The sequence below is a fragment of the Myodes glareolus genome, chromosome 5, assembly GCF_982192425.1.
Source record: "Myodes glareolus chromosome 5, mMyoGla1.1, whole genome shotgun sequence".
Lineage (NCBI taxonomy): Eukaryota > Metazoa > Chordata > Mammalia > Rodentia > Cricetidae > Myodes > Myodes glareolus.
Window position 1 is genome coordinate 8,283,594 of NC_142030.1, and position 14,735 is coordinate 8,298,328.

A 14,735-nucleotide genomic window follows, 5' to 3' on the forward strand; every position below is an offset into this window, starting at 1 on the left:
TGTTCAGCCAGTGGAGTTAGTGTGACCTGGTGAGACTAAAGCCCTGGGCCCACAGATGTTACCATCACCCATCAACATCTATGCATGCAGACTTCTCAGAACCCAGCTTTGGAGTCTCTGTGACGTAAAGTGGGCCACCATTATCATCATGCTCTACACATCAGCGCTGTCACCTACATCAAAACCAGTAGGGAATTAATAAGTTTCTCCGCCATGTGGCCTCCAAAATTAATGGTTTTTAAAGTCACCTAGAGCAAGTCACTCAGATCACCCTTAGGTCCTTAGGTCTGCTTAGGCTGAGTTTGTATGAAATGTATCAGGTACTCTTTGAAGCTGCCCTGTGAGCTCCCACTTGAGAAGCAGAGGGAATCCTGAGGGCTAGATAGCAAGGGAATTTGCAGTTTCATTCAAGAAATCATTTTCATTAAAATAGCATTTGAGATTCAGTCAAAATTCCTTGTCATCTACCTTTTTTTTTTTTTTTAGTTCCAGGAGAAAAATCTCTGAGATATTTTAAATCTGAATATATTAAAACCGTTTAAGCTGATCAGTGTGTACCTAACTTTTGATTTTCACCCTACTCTCGGCGCTATGTCCCTGGTGCAGCAATGCTGTTCCACTGACAAGCATGGGTACGGGCTGCTCGTGTGCTCAGCTGTGCCTGCCTACCACAGAGCCTTAAATAACTAGACAGACATACAACTGCTGACCTCACGTTCCTATACTTTGGGGCGAGTGGCCCAGGAAATTCATTCTTTGTCATTTTGACTTGGGTTTGAAAATGAACCTGGGCTGCATTCCAGCTCAAAGAGCCATTCAGTTCCAAAGGCTCCTAAATTGTCCCAAGGAGCTCGTTGTGGCAGCAGATGATTTGTGTTTGGCCGGGCATCCTAATAGCAAAAGCTGTCTGCTCTGGCAAGCAGCGGCTATGGGAGGATGCAGCATCTCCATCCCCAGGTGGTTTTCAGAAAAGCCATCCCCCACCCTGTGTTTCCCCTGACCCCACAGGAGCGCTGTGCGAGTGGCTTTCCTGAACTCACAGATAAATAGCTGCTGGCGGCAGGGTGACTGTTTGATTGCATCAGGAGCAGCTTGTGTGGAACTTAGAATCAGCACCAGAGGTTTCCTGAGACCAAAGCCGTAGTTGAGCTGCAGTGCCACCAGTCAGCTACTAGCTAAGGCTGGGAGAGACTGGGAAATACAAACACAGGAAAAGCAGTAACAGGTTTCTTCTACAGGACACAGTGGACCAATGCATGTTCATCCATATGGCTGTAAATGTCTATGGTCTGGCCCTAGGCAGGACTAAGTCCTGGAACCAGTGGTTGAACAGAACACAGTATACTATGCTCTCAGGCCCATATGCTACCTGAATGCATGACAACAGGGGACTCGTAACTCAGAGAAATTCAACATGAAGAACACAAGAGCATCACAGGACCTAAGGAAGAAAAGCCCAGAACTTCTGAGTGTAGTCATTGTTAATCTGATCTGTATATGTCAATATATGTGTGTATGTATGTTCAGTGCGCTTGTTCACAAGACAGTTACTCACGGGAAGGCGTGATCAAAGCCCTACATCATCCATTGCTCTGCATTTGGTAGAGCATCAGTGGGATTTACTTCACTGGGGTTTTAGAAGAGCAGGATACGTAGACCATGAGCAGACTGTGACCACTGATTGACAGAGAGAAGAGAACGTGAATGCTGAGAGCCTTACTTTACCCTGTTCCTCTCCAGAATGAAGATGCAAGGTAGGCAGCCTCATCCTACAGCCCATGAGACCATGGTGGCCAATTGAAAGAATAATGAATTGTTTCCATTTTTTAAATAGATGCAGGCTGGTTTGTGTGTGCTTGGTCTGGTATGAATTTTAGCAGAGTGTCTTTCAGGGCATTGGGCGATTTTCCTGCTATTCCATTTCTGATTGTAAACATCCTCACTGTGTTCCTTTATACTTCTTTCAGGGTTTGAGGTCCGTCTTTCCTTCTGGCATTGGCTTTTTGTGTATTCTCTCTCTTTTATTTTTATTTCTTGCTAGCCTGTCAGTTTCCCAATATTATTGATGTTTTCAAGAAAGTGGATGATGTTTTTGATTTTTCTCTTTCTGTGTTTCATGGCATATATGTATTTATTTATGTGTGATGTACACATGTGTATGTTTGCTTGCATGTGTGGGTATGTGTGTGTTCAGGTGCACATTCACACATGTGCACATGCTTGTGGAGACCTGCAGTTGACACAGGGCATCCCCCTCATTACTTTTCACTTTGTTTACTGAAGCAGGTGACATCTGGGGAAAATCAGAGGGCACTTAGGTGCAATGGAGGTTTTCTTGCCTCTGGAGAGCAGAGATTAGGAGGCTAGTGCTCAGAGTCATCCACAGCCCCTAAAGCTGCCATCAGCCGGTGGCTTCCGGTTCCTGTCTCACAAACATGAATGAATGAATGACAACTTTCACAGACAGTGGAGGAAGGAAGCAGGGCTGCCATAGAAGGAGCAGGCTCCAAACAAGGCTGACCACCGAGGGTCCCGATGAGGGTGTCTAAAGCTTACTGGACTTCAGCGTGGACGACTGCTCAGTCCAGTTGTCCTGCCATGAGGTGTCCATTAGTCTCTCCAACCCTGTGTCTGCACAGCAGTCTCAGGTACACCTTCCAGGGCCAATGAAGTCTCTGGTCACATGTGCCTTCTAGACAGCTGTGTTCACTAGAATTGTTACATAAGAGGAGCGGCCAGAGCCCAAGCCAGTGCCCCTAAATGGCCTCACAGCAGGATAAAAACTTCCCTCACAAACAAGCCGAGCTGCTTCCAAGGACCAGAAACAGAAACTCTCCATTTTCGAGGTCCCCACATCAGAGCTGCCTGACGTGTTCCTGTCCCCTGTTCTTATAACAGGCTCTGTCACTGCAGAACATGGGGCTCACCAGTTACAGCTAGTCTTCACCAGGGAGCCCCTGGCTTTGCCTCCAGAGTGCAGGGGTTATGTGGTGCTGGGGTCCAGTCTGGCCTGCATGCCTGAGGGGCAGGGACTCTACCTGCTGAGCCATCTCCCTAACCCAGTTTCCTGATTTCTACTTGGAGTATTTTCCTCTCCTTGGTTGTGAGTCCTCTCCTGGCTCCTCCAGCGGACGTTCAGGTCCCTGTCGAAGGTCTTGTCCTCCACACTGGCCTCTCCTGTCGAAGGTCTTGTCCTCCACACTGGCCTCTCCTGTCAAAGGTCTTGTCCTCCGCACTGGCCTTTCCTGTCAAAGGTCTTGTCCTCTGCGCTGGCCTCTCCTCTCTTGCTCCCACAGCGCTCTTGTTGGGGCTTCATCATCAAAAGCTTTGTTTCCATTTTCAACGAGGTCTGTTTTTTCCCCCTGAGATGTCTTTGATGTGTGTCCTCTCCAGAAGTGCACTATCTAATTTTCAAATGTTTGGAGGTTTCCATCTGGCCTCGATTCCCAGCATCAGACTGCTCTGGTCTGAAACAGTACTGTGTAGTTTGTTTTAAATTCGTTAGTGGTTTCTGGTCCAGTATGTAGTTTGTCTTGGTGGTATTTCTGTATGAATCTGAGAAAAGTGTGCACACCCTGCTGCTGGCGGATAAAAAAGTCTATAGATGTCAATTCATCCAGTTGATTGACAGTACTGTTCAGTTCAATTACACCCTTGTTGATTTTCTACCTGCTGGATCTGTCAGTCACTGATAAAGGGGTACTGAATTTACCAAGTACAATAGAGAATCCATCTACTTCTCCTTACCAGGCCTATGAGTTTTTGCCTCATGTATGTTGGCTCTCTGATTCTAGGCACATATACATTAATGATTGACAGGTTTTCTTGGAGACTTGACCCCTTTATCATTCTTTAATGATTCTCATTATCCCTGGTCATTTTCTTATTCTGAAATCTATTTTATCCAAAATTAATATTAACAGCTGTTTTGACTGTCTTTTGGCTAATGTGAACATGGTGTTTGTTTCTCTGACCTTTACACTCTTTTTGTGTTTTATATTTAGAGCAAGTTTTTAGATGATATTATTCAGATTCTACTGTCTTTTATGAGCCATTTAGACCATGCCCCTCTAAATTGACTCTGAATGCGTTTGGACCAATATTGTGGTGATCTACCATTGTAGAACTGTTTTGTCTTCACTACACTTGACCTTTATTTAGTTTTAGTTTTTCCTCTTTTTTCTAGTGTATCTACTGTTAGTTAATGATTTTATAATATTCCATTTCTCCCCACTCTCAGACTCTCAGAGGCAGACCCTAAAGTATTTTTTACAGTCACTCCGGAGTGTGGAGTTCATATTTAGAGCAAATGAGTTCACTTCCCAATAGCACTACCTTGATTGTAGTTAACAGCCGTGAACAGATTTCCCTAGTTTTTCTCTCCAGACCTTACATGTCACACTGCCATCATTTGCTTCCCCGTCTATTGCTGTAGACCAATCACATCACTGTAACTGTGGCTTCATAGCAAAGACTGTTCTCTGATAGATTAACAATATGGGAAACTAAAGATTTCAGTTTTTTCTTTATACCTAAAACTAAAATTCTGACCTCTATCACATTTTCTTCCTTTTTAACATTTCAAGTGGGATGGATCTATTTGTTTTGAAAGTTAAATAAAACATTGCTGTGTACATTTTAAAAAATGAAGCTACTCATGGTTCTAGGTCACAGTGCCCATTGAATTACCAACATAAAAGTCACATGCATGTTACATGGACAAACTTTATAGATTCAAAATGAAGAGTTTTGTGAGTTGTGGTAAACTTGTGGTAAACATGTCTGAGATGCCATGTGGAAATACTGCACCAGTGGGCTGGAGTTGGGTTACCTCCACAGTACGTCTACAACGGAAAACAAACAAACAAACAACTCTAGCTGCTGAGCCCCACAGGAAAATCTGACCTCATTATACACAATCCACCTAATCTGTGTTACCTAAGAAGAAGAATTTCGTTCTGATTAAGTCACTTGGTTTTTATCTGAGTTTCTATGCATACATTCTCTCTGCGCTCAGGGGCAGGGCCAGCAACAACTTCTATACCACTCAGCAAGACAAGCGCAGAGTGAGAGTGACGGACGGGGAAGTGTTCCTGAGTTAGGTGTCGGCTCAGGTATTTGGGTGAGGAGTCTGTTCCAAGGCAGAGTCAGATCTCTGGTGACATGCTGGCATACCACGGCTTCTTCTGAAGCTTCTCTTTGTGTACTTGTAAATGTGGCCCATCTTGGGAAGCAGGCCAAGGACGGAGGCCCTCGCCTAGGCCTTTCTTGACCAGAAAATTTGGGCCAAAATTTTTTCTGATAATAGTTAGACTCTTAAGAAGGAATTAATCCTCTGCAAAATCTGACCATTTCTTTACAATGTTCAGGGGTGGTGTGGGAGCTACCTCTTCAGCACCTCTGTTTGTTTGACCTACATGGTGTGGAAACATCCATTCCTTAATCAAATGGTGCTCATCTGTCTCCCAGCCAAAACCAACTTCTCCAGGTGCCGTCTAAAGAGCAAGCCAAGTCCAGTGCTTACACACTTGACCTCTGGTGCAGCCATGTGGACACATCGTATTCCACTCTTCATGGATTCAGTTGACAGATGTTTACTCGGCCCAACATTAAGTACAGAACCCCACCCCCTAAAACCAAGGCAAAGGCAGTCATGTTGCAAACATCTTGAAAACAGCTGATTAAATTTCATGTTGGTATAGATCAGAGCTGCTTGTGTGTGCTACCCATAGGCATTAAAAACTGTGTTTACAAGGCGGGATGCTTCAGGCCTGCCATCCCAGAACTCGGGAGGCAGGCACAGGAAGACTGCCACAGCTGGAGGCCAGCCTGACCTGCCTAATGATTCCCAGGACTGCCAGGCCTGCAGTGAGACCTTGTCTCAAACCCAAAGCAACTGAGAAGCTTCTGTAAAGCAAAGGACATGGTCAACAAGACAAAACAGAAGCCTACAGAATGGGAAAAGATCTTCACCAACCCCACATCTGATAGAGGGCTGACCTCCAAAATATACAAAGAACTTAAGAAATTGATCATCAAAACAACAAATAATCCAGTAAAAAATGGGGACCTAAACAGAGAACTTTCAACAGAGGAATCTAAAATGGCTGGAACACACTCAAGGAAAGGCTCAGCATCTTTAGCCATCAGAAAAATGCAAATCAAAACAACTCTGAGATTCCACTTATACATGTAAGAATATTGGCCAAAATCAAAATTGCTGATAACAACTTTTGCTGGAGAGGATGTGAGGTAAAGGGAATACTCCTCCATTGCTGGTGGGAGTGCAAACTGGTACAGCCCCTTTGGATATCAGTATGGTGATTTCTCAGAAAATTAGGAAACAACCTTCCTTAAGACCAAACAATACCAGTTTTGGTTATATACTCAAAGAATGTTTAATCCTACCACAAGGACATGTGCTCAACTATGTTCATAGCAGCATTGTTTGTCATAGTCAGAATCTGGAAACAACCTAAATGCACCTTAACCAAAGAATGGATAAAGAAAACATGAAATATTTATACAATGGAGTACTACACAGTATAATAATAATAATAATAATAATAATAATAATAATAATAATAATGACATCTTGAAGTTTGTGGGCAAATGGATGGATCTACAAAACATCATATTAAGTGAGGTAACTCAGACCCAGAAAGAAAAATATCATATGTACTCATAAGTGGTTTTTAGACATAAAAAAACAGCCTACAATTCACAATGCCAGAAAACCTAGACAACAAAGAAGACCCTAAGAGAGACATATACGTATCTAATGTACATGGGAAGTAGAAAAAGACAAGATCTCCTGAATAAATTGGGAGCATGGGGACCGTGGGAGAGGGTAGAAGAGGAGAGAGGATGGAAGGAGAAAAATATATAGCTCAATAAAAACAATAAATAAATAAATAAATTTTAAAATCAGTGAAAACACGAATGTGAATTTAAAGAAAGTGTTAAACTAATAAAATCTTAGTTGCTAATTGTGTGTGGAGAGCGCGATGGGAAACGTGGAGCGCTATTGTTCAAATCTGCCTCACAGTTCAGGTTAGTCCCAGGGAGGATGTCACAATGGTAGCAGTATGAACCAGTGGAGTCTCTGTGGTAATCTCATCTCTTTCCTCTAGGATTTTCAGACTGTCCTACCATCATTTGACCTCTTCTCAAAGTATGGAAAACTATATTCGAAAGCTGGACAAATTGTATAAAGGTAGGTATTTTTGCTGAGTATGTCACAATGTATACAAAGTAAACAATCAAGAGAATGACTTAAGTGTCAGGTACTTTAAAATACTATAATCAGATTTCTGTAAGATAAAATTCCATAAATTCCTTTCATTCTAATTTATTGGTTTTCAACACTTGATATTATTTCCCAAATATCTTTTCTAAAATGGACTAAAAATACATCAACAGAACTAACAGAATTCTGGGATAGTCATTATCTTTTAATTAAATGACATAGTAAAGATTTACACAGCACCTAAAAATATACCAGTGGTATCCAACAGGCTAAACTGTTTCTCAGTACTATATTAATACAGTGCAGTTAAAGTTTCTTTCCTTGGTATGTGCTTTATTTGAAGTACCAGATGCCTTGGGGGATGGGAGGAGTGTAGGGTCTCTGATAATTAGCAAAGTTTTCAGGATGGACAGGAAAAAAGACAAACAACTGAAATCCAAGCCACATGAGCTTTTGGTGATGTTATATTTATCACTAAGATGTTTTAGGATAAAGAAATGATTGCAGTCAAGCTAATATCATAGACAGTATTGTGGTAAGCTTTCACACAACGTAAGCAGGTATGAGATGAATGACAGTTGAAGGGGAAGGTCAAGAATAGGAAATGGGTGGGAGAATTGCCCAGTGTCCTCCTGGGCCAGCAGCTGAGGAAACAAACACACTGCTCTATTGGAAAAGACATAGCATACACAAAGCCTTCCCTACATTTGGTATTCATATTTCCTCTGCCACACACATCTTTGAAGGCTTCAATTTGGTTATTAATATATTAAAGACAGATACAAATACTCACTGCTTAACTGTTCCAAAAGAATACATGAAAGGAAATGTAAAATATTCTAAATTAGTAGGAAAGTGTATATATGTATCAGCAAATAAAAACAGTGTCAAAGGTTCAAAGTTTTATTTCTATTGAATAGCAATATATCTGTGAGCCATAAGATGTTGCATGTGTGTGTTCAACTTTTAATTCAAAGATTTATTAATTTTATTTATAATTATTTTATAAAGGAGTATTTCTTGTGTGACACTGTTTCTGGGAGACATGAACAGGCCTCTGTTTATGTCCGATGAGGGACTGATGACAGAAAAAAGTAATCACATCACCAAAGTCCACCTTTGTGACCCAGCGAGTTTATTGCATTGTGTATAGGAGAAGTTACTTACAAGTGTGTGGACATCTCAAACACACCCGCATCACAGAGAGCACACCCCAACCTCAGTGACAGCTCATGAAAGATGCACCCCTGAAGCTCTCTGCAGGACTTGTAGGATAGATATCTCAGCTCAGTGGGATAGAGAGGCTACTCTACTTAGCAATAGTTACTGCTTATATAACCTCTGGGAGGGAGGGTCTTTGTGAATCTGTTTGTCTTCAGGGACTTTCTGACCATTCTGAGTTGTTTACTTCCTGAGTCTTAAGGGACAGTCTTCTTTAGAACTTCCTGAGTCTTAAGAAGCTTCCGTCTAAGATGAAATGTTCTAATTCAGAGGAAATTACTAAATGACAATATTGGAACCAACTTAAATGCTCATTAATATATAGTAACTTCAATGAGAGCACATATGCTGTAAGTCTATGCTGTAAAAAGTGCTCACCAATCTTTACCTACTGATCTGACAAAGCACCTGCCTTGTATTTCTAAGAAGGCCACATTTGAAGCCACTGTGCAATTTGATTACATAATAATGTATGTGTGTGCATGTGCACATATATACAACATGTCTATTGAAACACATTTCTATGTACTCATATGTGAAATATGTGTATATACATTTATGTATTACAGAAATGATAATGGTGGCTATGTCGGCTGGTAAGATTTTCAATAACTTTAATTTCCCCAGATTCTGTTTTATATTTCTACTTTTTTTTGGTTGTTTTTTGGTTTTGTTTTATTTTGTTTTCAAGACAGGGTCTCACTGTGTAACCCTAGCTGTCCTGGAACTCCCTATGTAGACTAGGTGTACCTCGAACTCACAGAGATCTGCCTGGCTATGCCTCTCCAGTGCTGGGATTAAAGGCATGCACTACCATGCCTGGCTCAGTTTATTTTTAAATTTTCACTTAATCAAACAAAGGCAGTGTTAAACTAAATTCTTCAGTAAGGCCTAATAGTTCTCCTTTACAATTACAAACACTGGGCCATTACAATTCTACTTAATCATGATAATTTAAAACATCATTTTTTTAATGATGTTTAATAAAAAAGCGTTATTTTTTATGAAGATAAAATACTTGCTAAATTATTTATAGTGAAAGATAAGAGCAAGAGTAACAAATGTTTCACATTGGCTCTAATTAAACTGGGCAATGTAAAGACACCAATGTGTGGCAGAATTTAAAGAAATGGTTGATGACTCCTTTTCATGTTTTAAGTATTTTGTGGATTGGATATATTATTACAGTCTTTCATTTGCCTTTGTAACTGGTCATTTTTTATAGCTTTTATTTGTTTTCCAAGTCAGTCTCACCTAAATTAGAATACCCTGGGCCCTGTCAGTGTTGTGGTGTCTTTTCAGCTGCATTCATTCCACTAGACAGGAATAAGTAGAGTGGAAAGACATTGTCATGAGAAGCTGAGATCATTGTTTGTATTTATGAATGGGGCCCCATGTGGCATGCGTGGGAGTCTTTCTGCATTGTGTTCTGATGAATATCCCCAGTCTTCTTTGAAATGGGCTTTGGTCCAGCCTGTCTTCCTGCTAAAATGTGGTTCCATTTGGAAGTCAAATGAGATGAGTTTTAATTAAATGTTTGGTTAGACATGAAAAGCAGTGTACATTTCCCCTTCAGCATATGAATGACTCAACACTTGAAAATGAAAAATAAGTCCAGTTGACGCCTGAGTTGGGAAAGGAAGAAATGGAAGCTTCCGTTGTCTTTGTACAGAAGAAACGGTATTCTAGCAACTAGGTGAGGAAGACAGACTGTGAAAGGGAAGAGTGATAAGCAAGCATTTAAGCTACACATTTGCCTGCTGGGAGTAAACATTTTAAGTCATTAAGAAAAATGATGAAGCCTAGCTATTCATATCAGCAGTGCATGAATTTGTAACTTTAAATCTAGTTGTCATGAGCTGGCAGAGAACCAAGTGAGGACACTTCTGTATCAGTCTGGGAAACTCCTCATACTGAAGACTCTGTCTGTCCTAAACCATCGGCTCCGGGATGCCTGTGTTTTTCAGTAACTGAGGCAGAATGTTAGACACTTCATGTCCTAGTGACTCCTGTCTTCCAGGTTGCTAATCCGGATGTGCTGTCACAGACATCAGAGGGCAGGGAGAGTAAGCACAGTGTCCGAGAGCCAAGGCAGGGTCTTAACTTCCTAGTCAGGCACTGAGCCAACGCTAAGAGCGCCTGCGTAGAGAGTGTGAGAACTTGTTTTAACGAGGCGCTCTTCCTCTCTTAGTGGCTGCTTGGCTCTAGAGGAGAGAAGACGATGGAATGAGAACATGAGGTGAAGATGAAGTGAGCACGAACAGAAGATGCCACTGTCCAGGGGTCCAGGCTCTACCTACGTGGTGGTTGCACAACCTTGATCTCAGTTCTTTAACCTCTGTGTGCTCTTGTGAGCTTCCCCTCCCTCTCCCTCCCTCTCCCTCTCCCTCCCTCTCCCTCCCTCTCCCTCCCTCTCCCTCCTGCTTCCCTCCCTCACTTCTCTTGCTCTCTTCCTCCTTCCCCTACCCCAATTCTTTCTCTTGCTCTCACCTTCTCATGTTCAGAAGAAAAGTTTAAAACCATCTCTGGTTCATTATAAAACTTTCTAGTTTGAAAGGAAAATACGAAGGAGGCTCTTATAAGAACTAATCAGATTTACTAATAAGCCAAACTCACTGTGATCAATAAATGATGACATTCATTTTACAGTTTGTGTGTATTGTGTGGGGGATGTGACATGTATGTGTCATGTGTGATATTTCTGTGGGTGAAGGAGGCGTGTGTGGTGTGTGTGTGGAGGGATGTCAGATTTCCTCATTTGTCTTTTGGGACAAACATCTTTGGGCTTCTTACCTTTGAGAACACCTGTAACAACTATAGTGACCATGTTCTGACCCCCATCGCTCCTACTTACAAGTGATGAGCAACTTTGGTCTCAGTCCCTTTGTTACTGGACAACAATTAAAAACAGCAAACATGTCAGTAGAACGGCAGAGTCGGAAAGTTCACATAAGAGTTCTTCCCTGAGAGAAATAATGGCACATTATCCCAGCTATATATACTCATGTCTGTGGTATGACACGGTTCCGGAGAGACATAACAAACCCCTTTCAGCCCTGGCACAGAACCAGCAAGAGATCCAAACAAGGTAAATCTCAGTCTAATTTGATGAGCCAGGGAGTTGTACTGAGGTTACTTATAGTAACAGAAATGGCTCAAAGAAAGACAGCTGCATTACCAAAAGCCCACCCCAGCAAGGGTGAAGGCAGCTCATGAAAACTGGAAACGTAGGACCCACTGCACACCTTCCAGGCGGCTTTATAATGTAACGGATGTTCGCAGGCAGCTCCGTTGGCCTGCACTCTTTTCAGGCAGCTCAACTTGCCTGAGACTCTCTCAACAGTCCTCACCCTAATCTAATCTGTACCTTAACTTTCATAAGCTCAGAAGAAGGAGGAGACTGGCACATCTGGTCAGGTTCAGAGACTTCCTCAAACTTTTGAGTTGTTTAGATTCTGAGTTTTAACAGTTCTTTGCAGTATAGAATGTTTCACCTCAGAAGAAATTGCTACACAACAAATGTCCTTGAACTTGAGATCCAGTGGACACAGAGTAGTGGATATGTGAGCCAAACGCTGGTGTTCTCAAATGCTTAGAAGGGAGCAGTAACAAAGTCACTTGGTTTTTGAGGCTCTGGCTATTCATGTATGACTCTGTATAAAAGGCCAGGCTCTAATAAAGCTGCTATTTGTTTCAAAAGACTTGAGTTTTCCTAGGATATTTATGTTAAATGAGGTTTCCCTGCCCTTGGTACCATCCCAAATGCATCCTCACAGTGGACTTTTAATACTGACTGTCAACTCCTCCAGGGCTACAGTTGCCTAGGAGAGACTTTCTCTGCAAGCATGAGGACCTGCAGTCCAACCTCTAGCATGCATGTACAATGCAAAACATGACTGCACAAGCATGTAAACTCAATGCTGGGGTTAGAAACAGACCTGTCCGAGTATTTGTGGGTCTGTCGGCTAAAGTAGTGAGCTTCATATTTAATGAGAGATCCTATCTCAAGGGAATAAGGTGGAAAGGAAGAAAGGAAGATGCCCAACATCCTTTTCAGGCCTCCGCATGCTCATACATGACTGTGTGTGCAGGCTCTCTCATGTGTATTACCACACATACGCCGCACACTTCAATCATTCGGCAATAGATAGATGACCTGTTACTTCTTTTTTTTTAATAAAAAAATGCTTTCATTATTTTGTAATGAAAACTGTAAACTATTGCACTATTAGTAAATTGATTATAATAAACTATTAATTCTTCATAATACCGATTTACTTAATGGCCTAAAATGCACAATATTTTAATATTTTCATGCATAAAAGTGTTCTATTTTTATCTTTGTCATTGTGGGAACACAAACATATCCTAAAAATAATTTCCCTGAATAGTAATTTTTCTTAAAAACATTTTCTTTTATCAAGTAGGTGGAGCTCACTTTACAGACTTTGTGTGACTGAAGAAGAAAGCCCTGAGCCCTAGAATGGGAGTCTGTTTCCAGGCTTCTCCCCCTGCTCCCCACTGAGATCCTTAACCGTCCCTACAGGAAGCCCAGCCAGGAAGGAAGACCATGCAAAAGGAAAAGCCATTTGCTTCTGTGTGTACAGATGGGGCCTTGACCAGAAGAAGCTTCAGGAGACAACAGGTGAGAAACCTGAAGTACACAGCAGAAACAGGTGTTTTCCTTTTCTGCTCCTGTTACTGAAGAGCACATTTTTTGTTAGAACAAATGTCAGCCAGGAGAGAAACATAAAATGCAAGACTGTGTGCTTGGCTATGTTAAAAAGACATGAGGGAGGCCATGCCACCAGAGAGGTGTGAGCCTCCCCGGCTCCACTGCTCTCCCCTGAAGCCATTTCTGGTCTTTTAAACACTGCAGAAGAAAGGAACTAAAATCCAGGCAGACAATGACAGAGAAGAAACGACAAAGGGAAGCCACCTTTGTAGTCTCTTGGTGCTAGGGAGCTAGGTACTGAGTTCACAGATATGTGGGAGGTAGAATCAGTAAATAAAATACAGAATATGGCAGAAAACAGACATGGGGAGCTCTGACGTCTTCCTAGTCCATTTGTGATGTTCTATTCCTCCGTCTAAGTTATAGATGCATCATTCATGAATTACATACTCCCGAAAGAATATTTAACTTCATCAAGTACGGAAGGCAAGAATGCAAGGGGTTAAGGCAAAGACCATGCCCCAGTCTTTGGCATTCTCCCTGAAGATGCCAGTCTTTGGCTTTTTTTAACTGGTTATGGGCACTGAAAAGGGAGTGGCAAATGCACACTGTCTCATTTCTAAGAGAACCTTTCAGTACTCACATGAAATTCCCATCGGACATTGACAAAGATTACACTCATGAAATTTATGCAGAGAACAAGAAGAACTGGGTTCTAGGCTCCTACTTTGCTGAACCTTGACTGGCTGTTTCAAGTGCCAGACACTTACTCTGCCTGCTATCTTGGCAACACTTTTTGCTTACCTTGCCTAGCCTCAAATGTATCACTGAAAAATTTGAATGATAATTCTTTCAGGGTTATTAAAGGGTTAAAGTCACTTAGCTTGGCCCTTCTCATTCAACATTTTCTCAGTAAATAGTTGTTAACATTGTTTGGATCGCTGACTACTATCTGGGGTTGGCCAAAGCAGTCAGGGAGATGTGGTGACACAGAGTGTCATCTTGAAACAAAGGCATTCACCTTAGCTTCTCACACCTAGGTTTTCCTGTCTCCTTTGTCTCCCTGACTAACTGCCTTCCTGACCTAACTTTCCTCCTCTACAGCTCTAATAAAAGTCCACACCACTTGTTTAGAATGATTGTGAGCACTGAGCACACTGGACACACACATCCATCACCCTGTGCTCTGTCTAGACTGACTCCAGCCTCACTGACATCATGTTAAAGTGTGGCCCTGGGCTAGCCTTTCTCTAGACTTTGTCTTTCCTGATTAACATCATGTACCTGTGACCTTGAGTTAGCCTTTCTAGACATCGTAACAAATGTCTGAGGCAGCAGATTAAAGAGGTTTTATTTCATCTCACAGTTTCAGAAGACTTAGTCCATGGTTGTTTGGCCCCTAGGTTGAGCACAACCCTGTAACAGTGCGGATCTGGGATGGAGACCCTTCTTGACCGCACTGTAGGTAGACGGGAAGAAGACAGAACAACAAAGAGGAGCTGGACACAGCTGGGATGCGGCTTCTAAGGGCTCCAGCGCCCTACTTCTTCCAGGTAGGCCCCACTTCCTGCCGTTTGCAGAACTCAAAGT

General features: G+C 42.0%; 1 protein-coding gene across 4 annotated transcripts in view; it reads left to right on the top strand.

Moving 5' to 3' along the window:
* Spata17 (spermatogenesis associated 17) overlaps positions 1-10,840 on the top strand; it is a 166,409-nt gene extending 155,569 nt beyond the window's left edge. For 3 of the 4 annotated variants that reach the window (XM_087906043.1, XM_087906045.1, XM_087906044.1), the window contains 2 exons: positions 7,134-7,216; positions 10,662-10,840. In XM_087906043.1, the coding sequence (XP_087762169.1) occupies positions 7,134-7,214 (81 nt within the window). In that variant the 3' untranslated portion in view covers positions 7,215-7,216; positions 10,662-10,840. Of the gene's footprint in view, positions 1-7,133; positions 7,217-9,039; positions 9,081-10,661 lie in introns of those variants that run through there. The other variant, XM_087906042.1, reaches the window with a different exon arrangement.
* Positions 10,841-14,735: the final 3,895 nt, after the last annotated feature.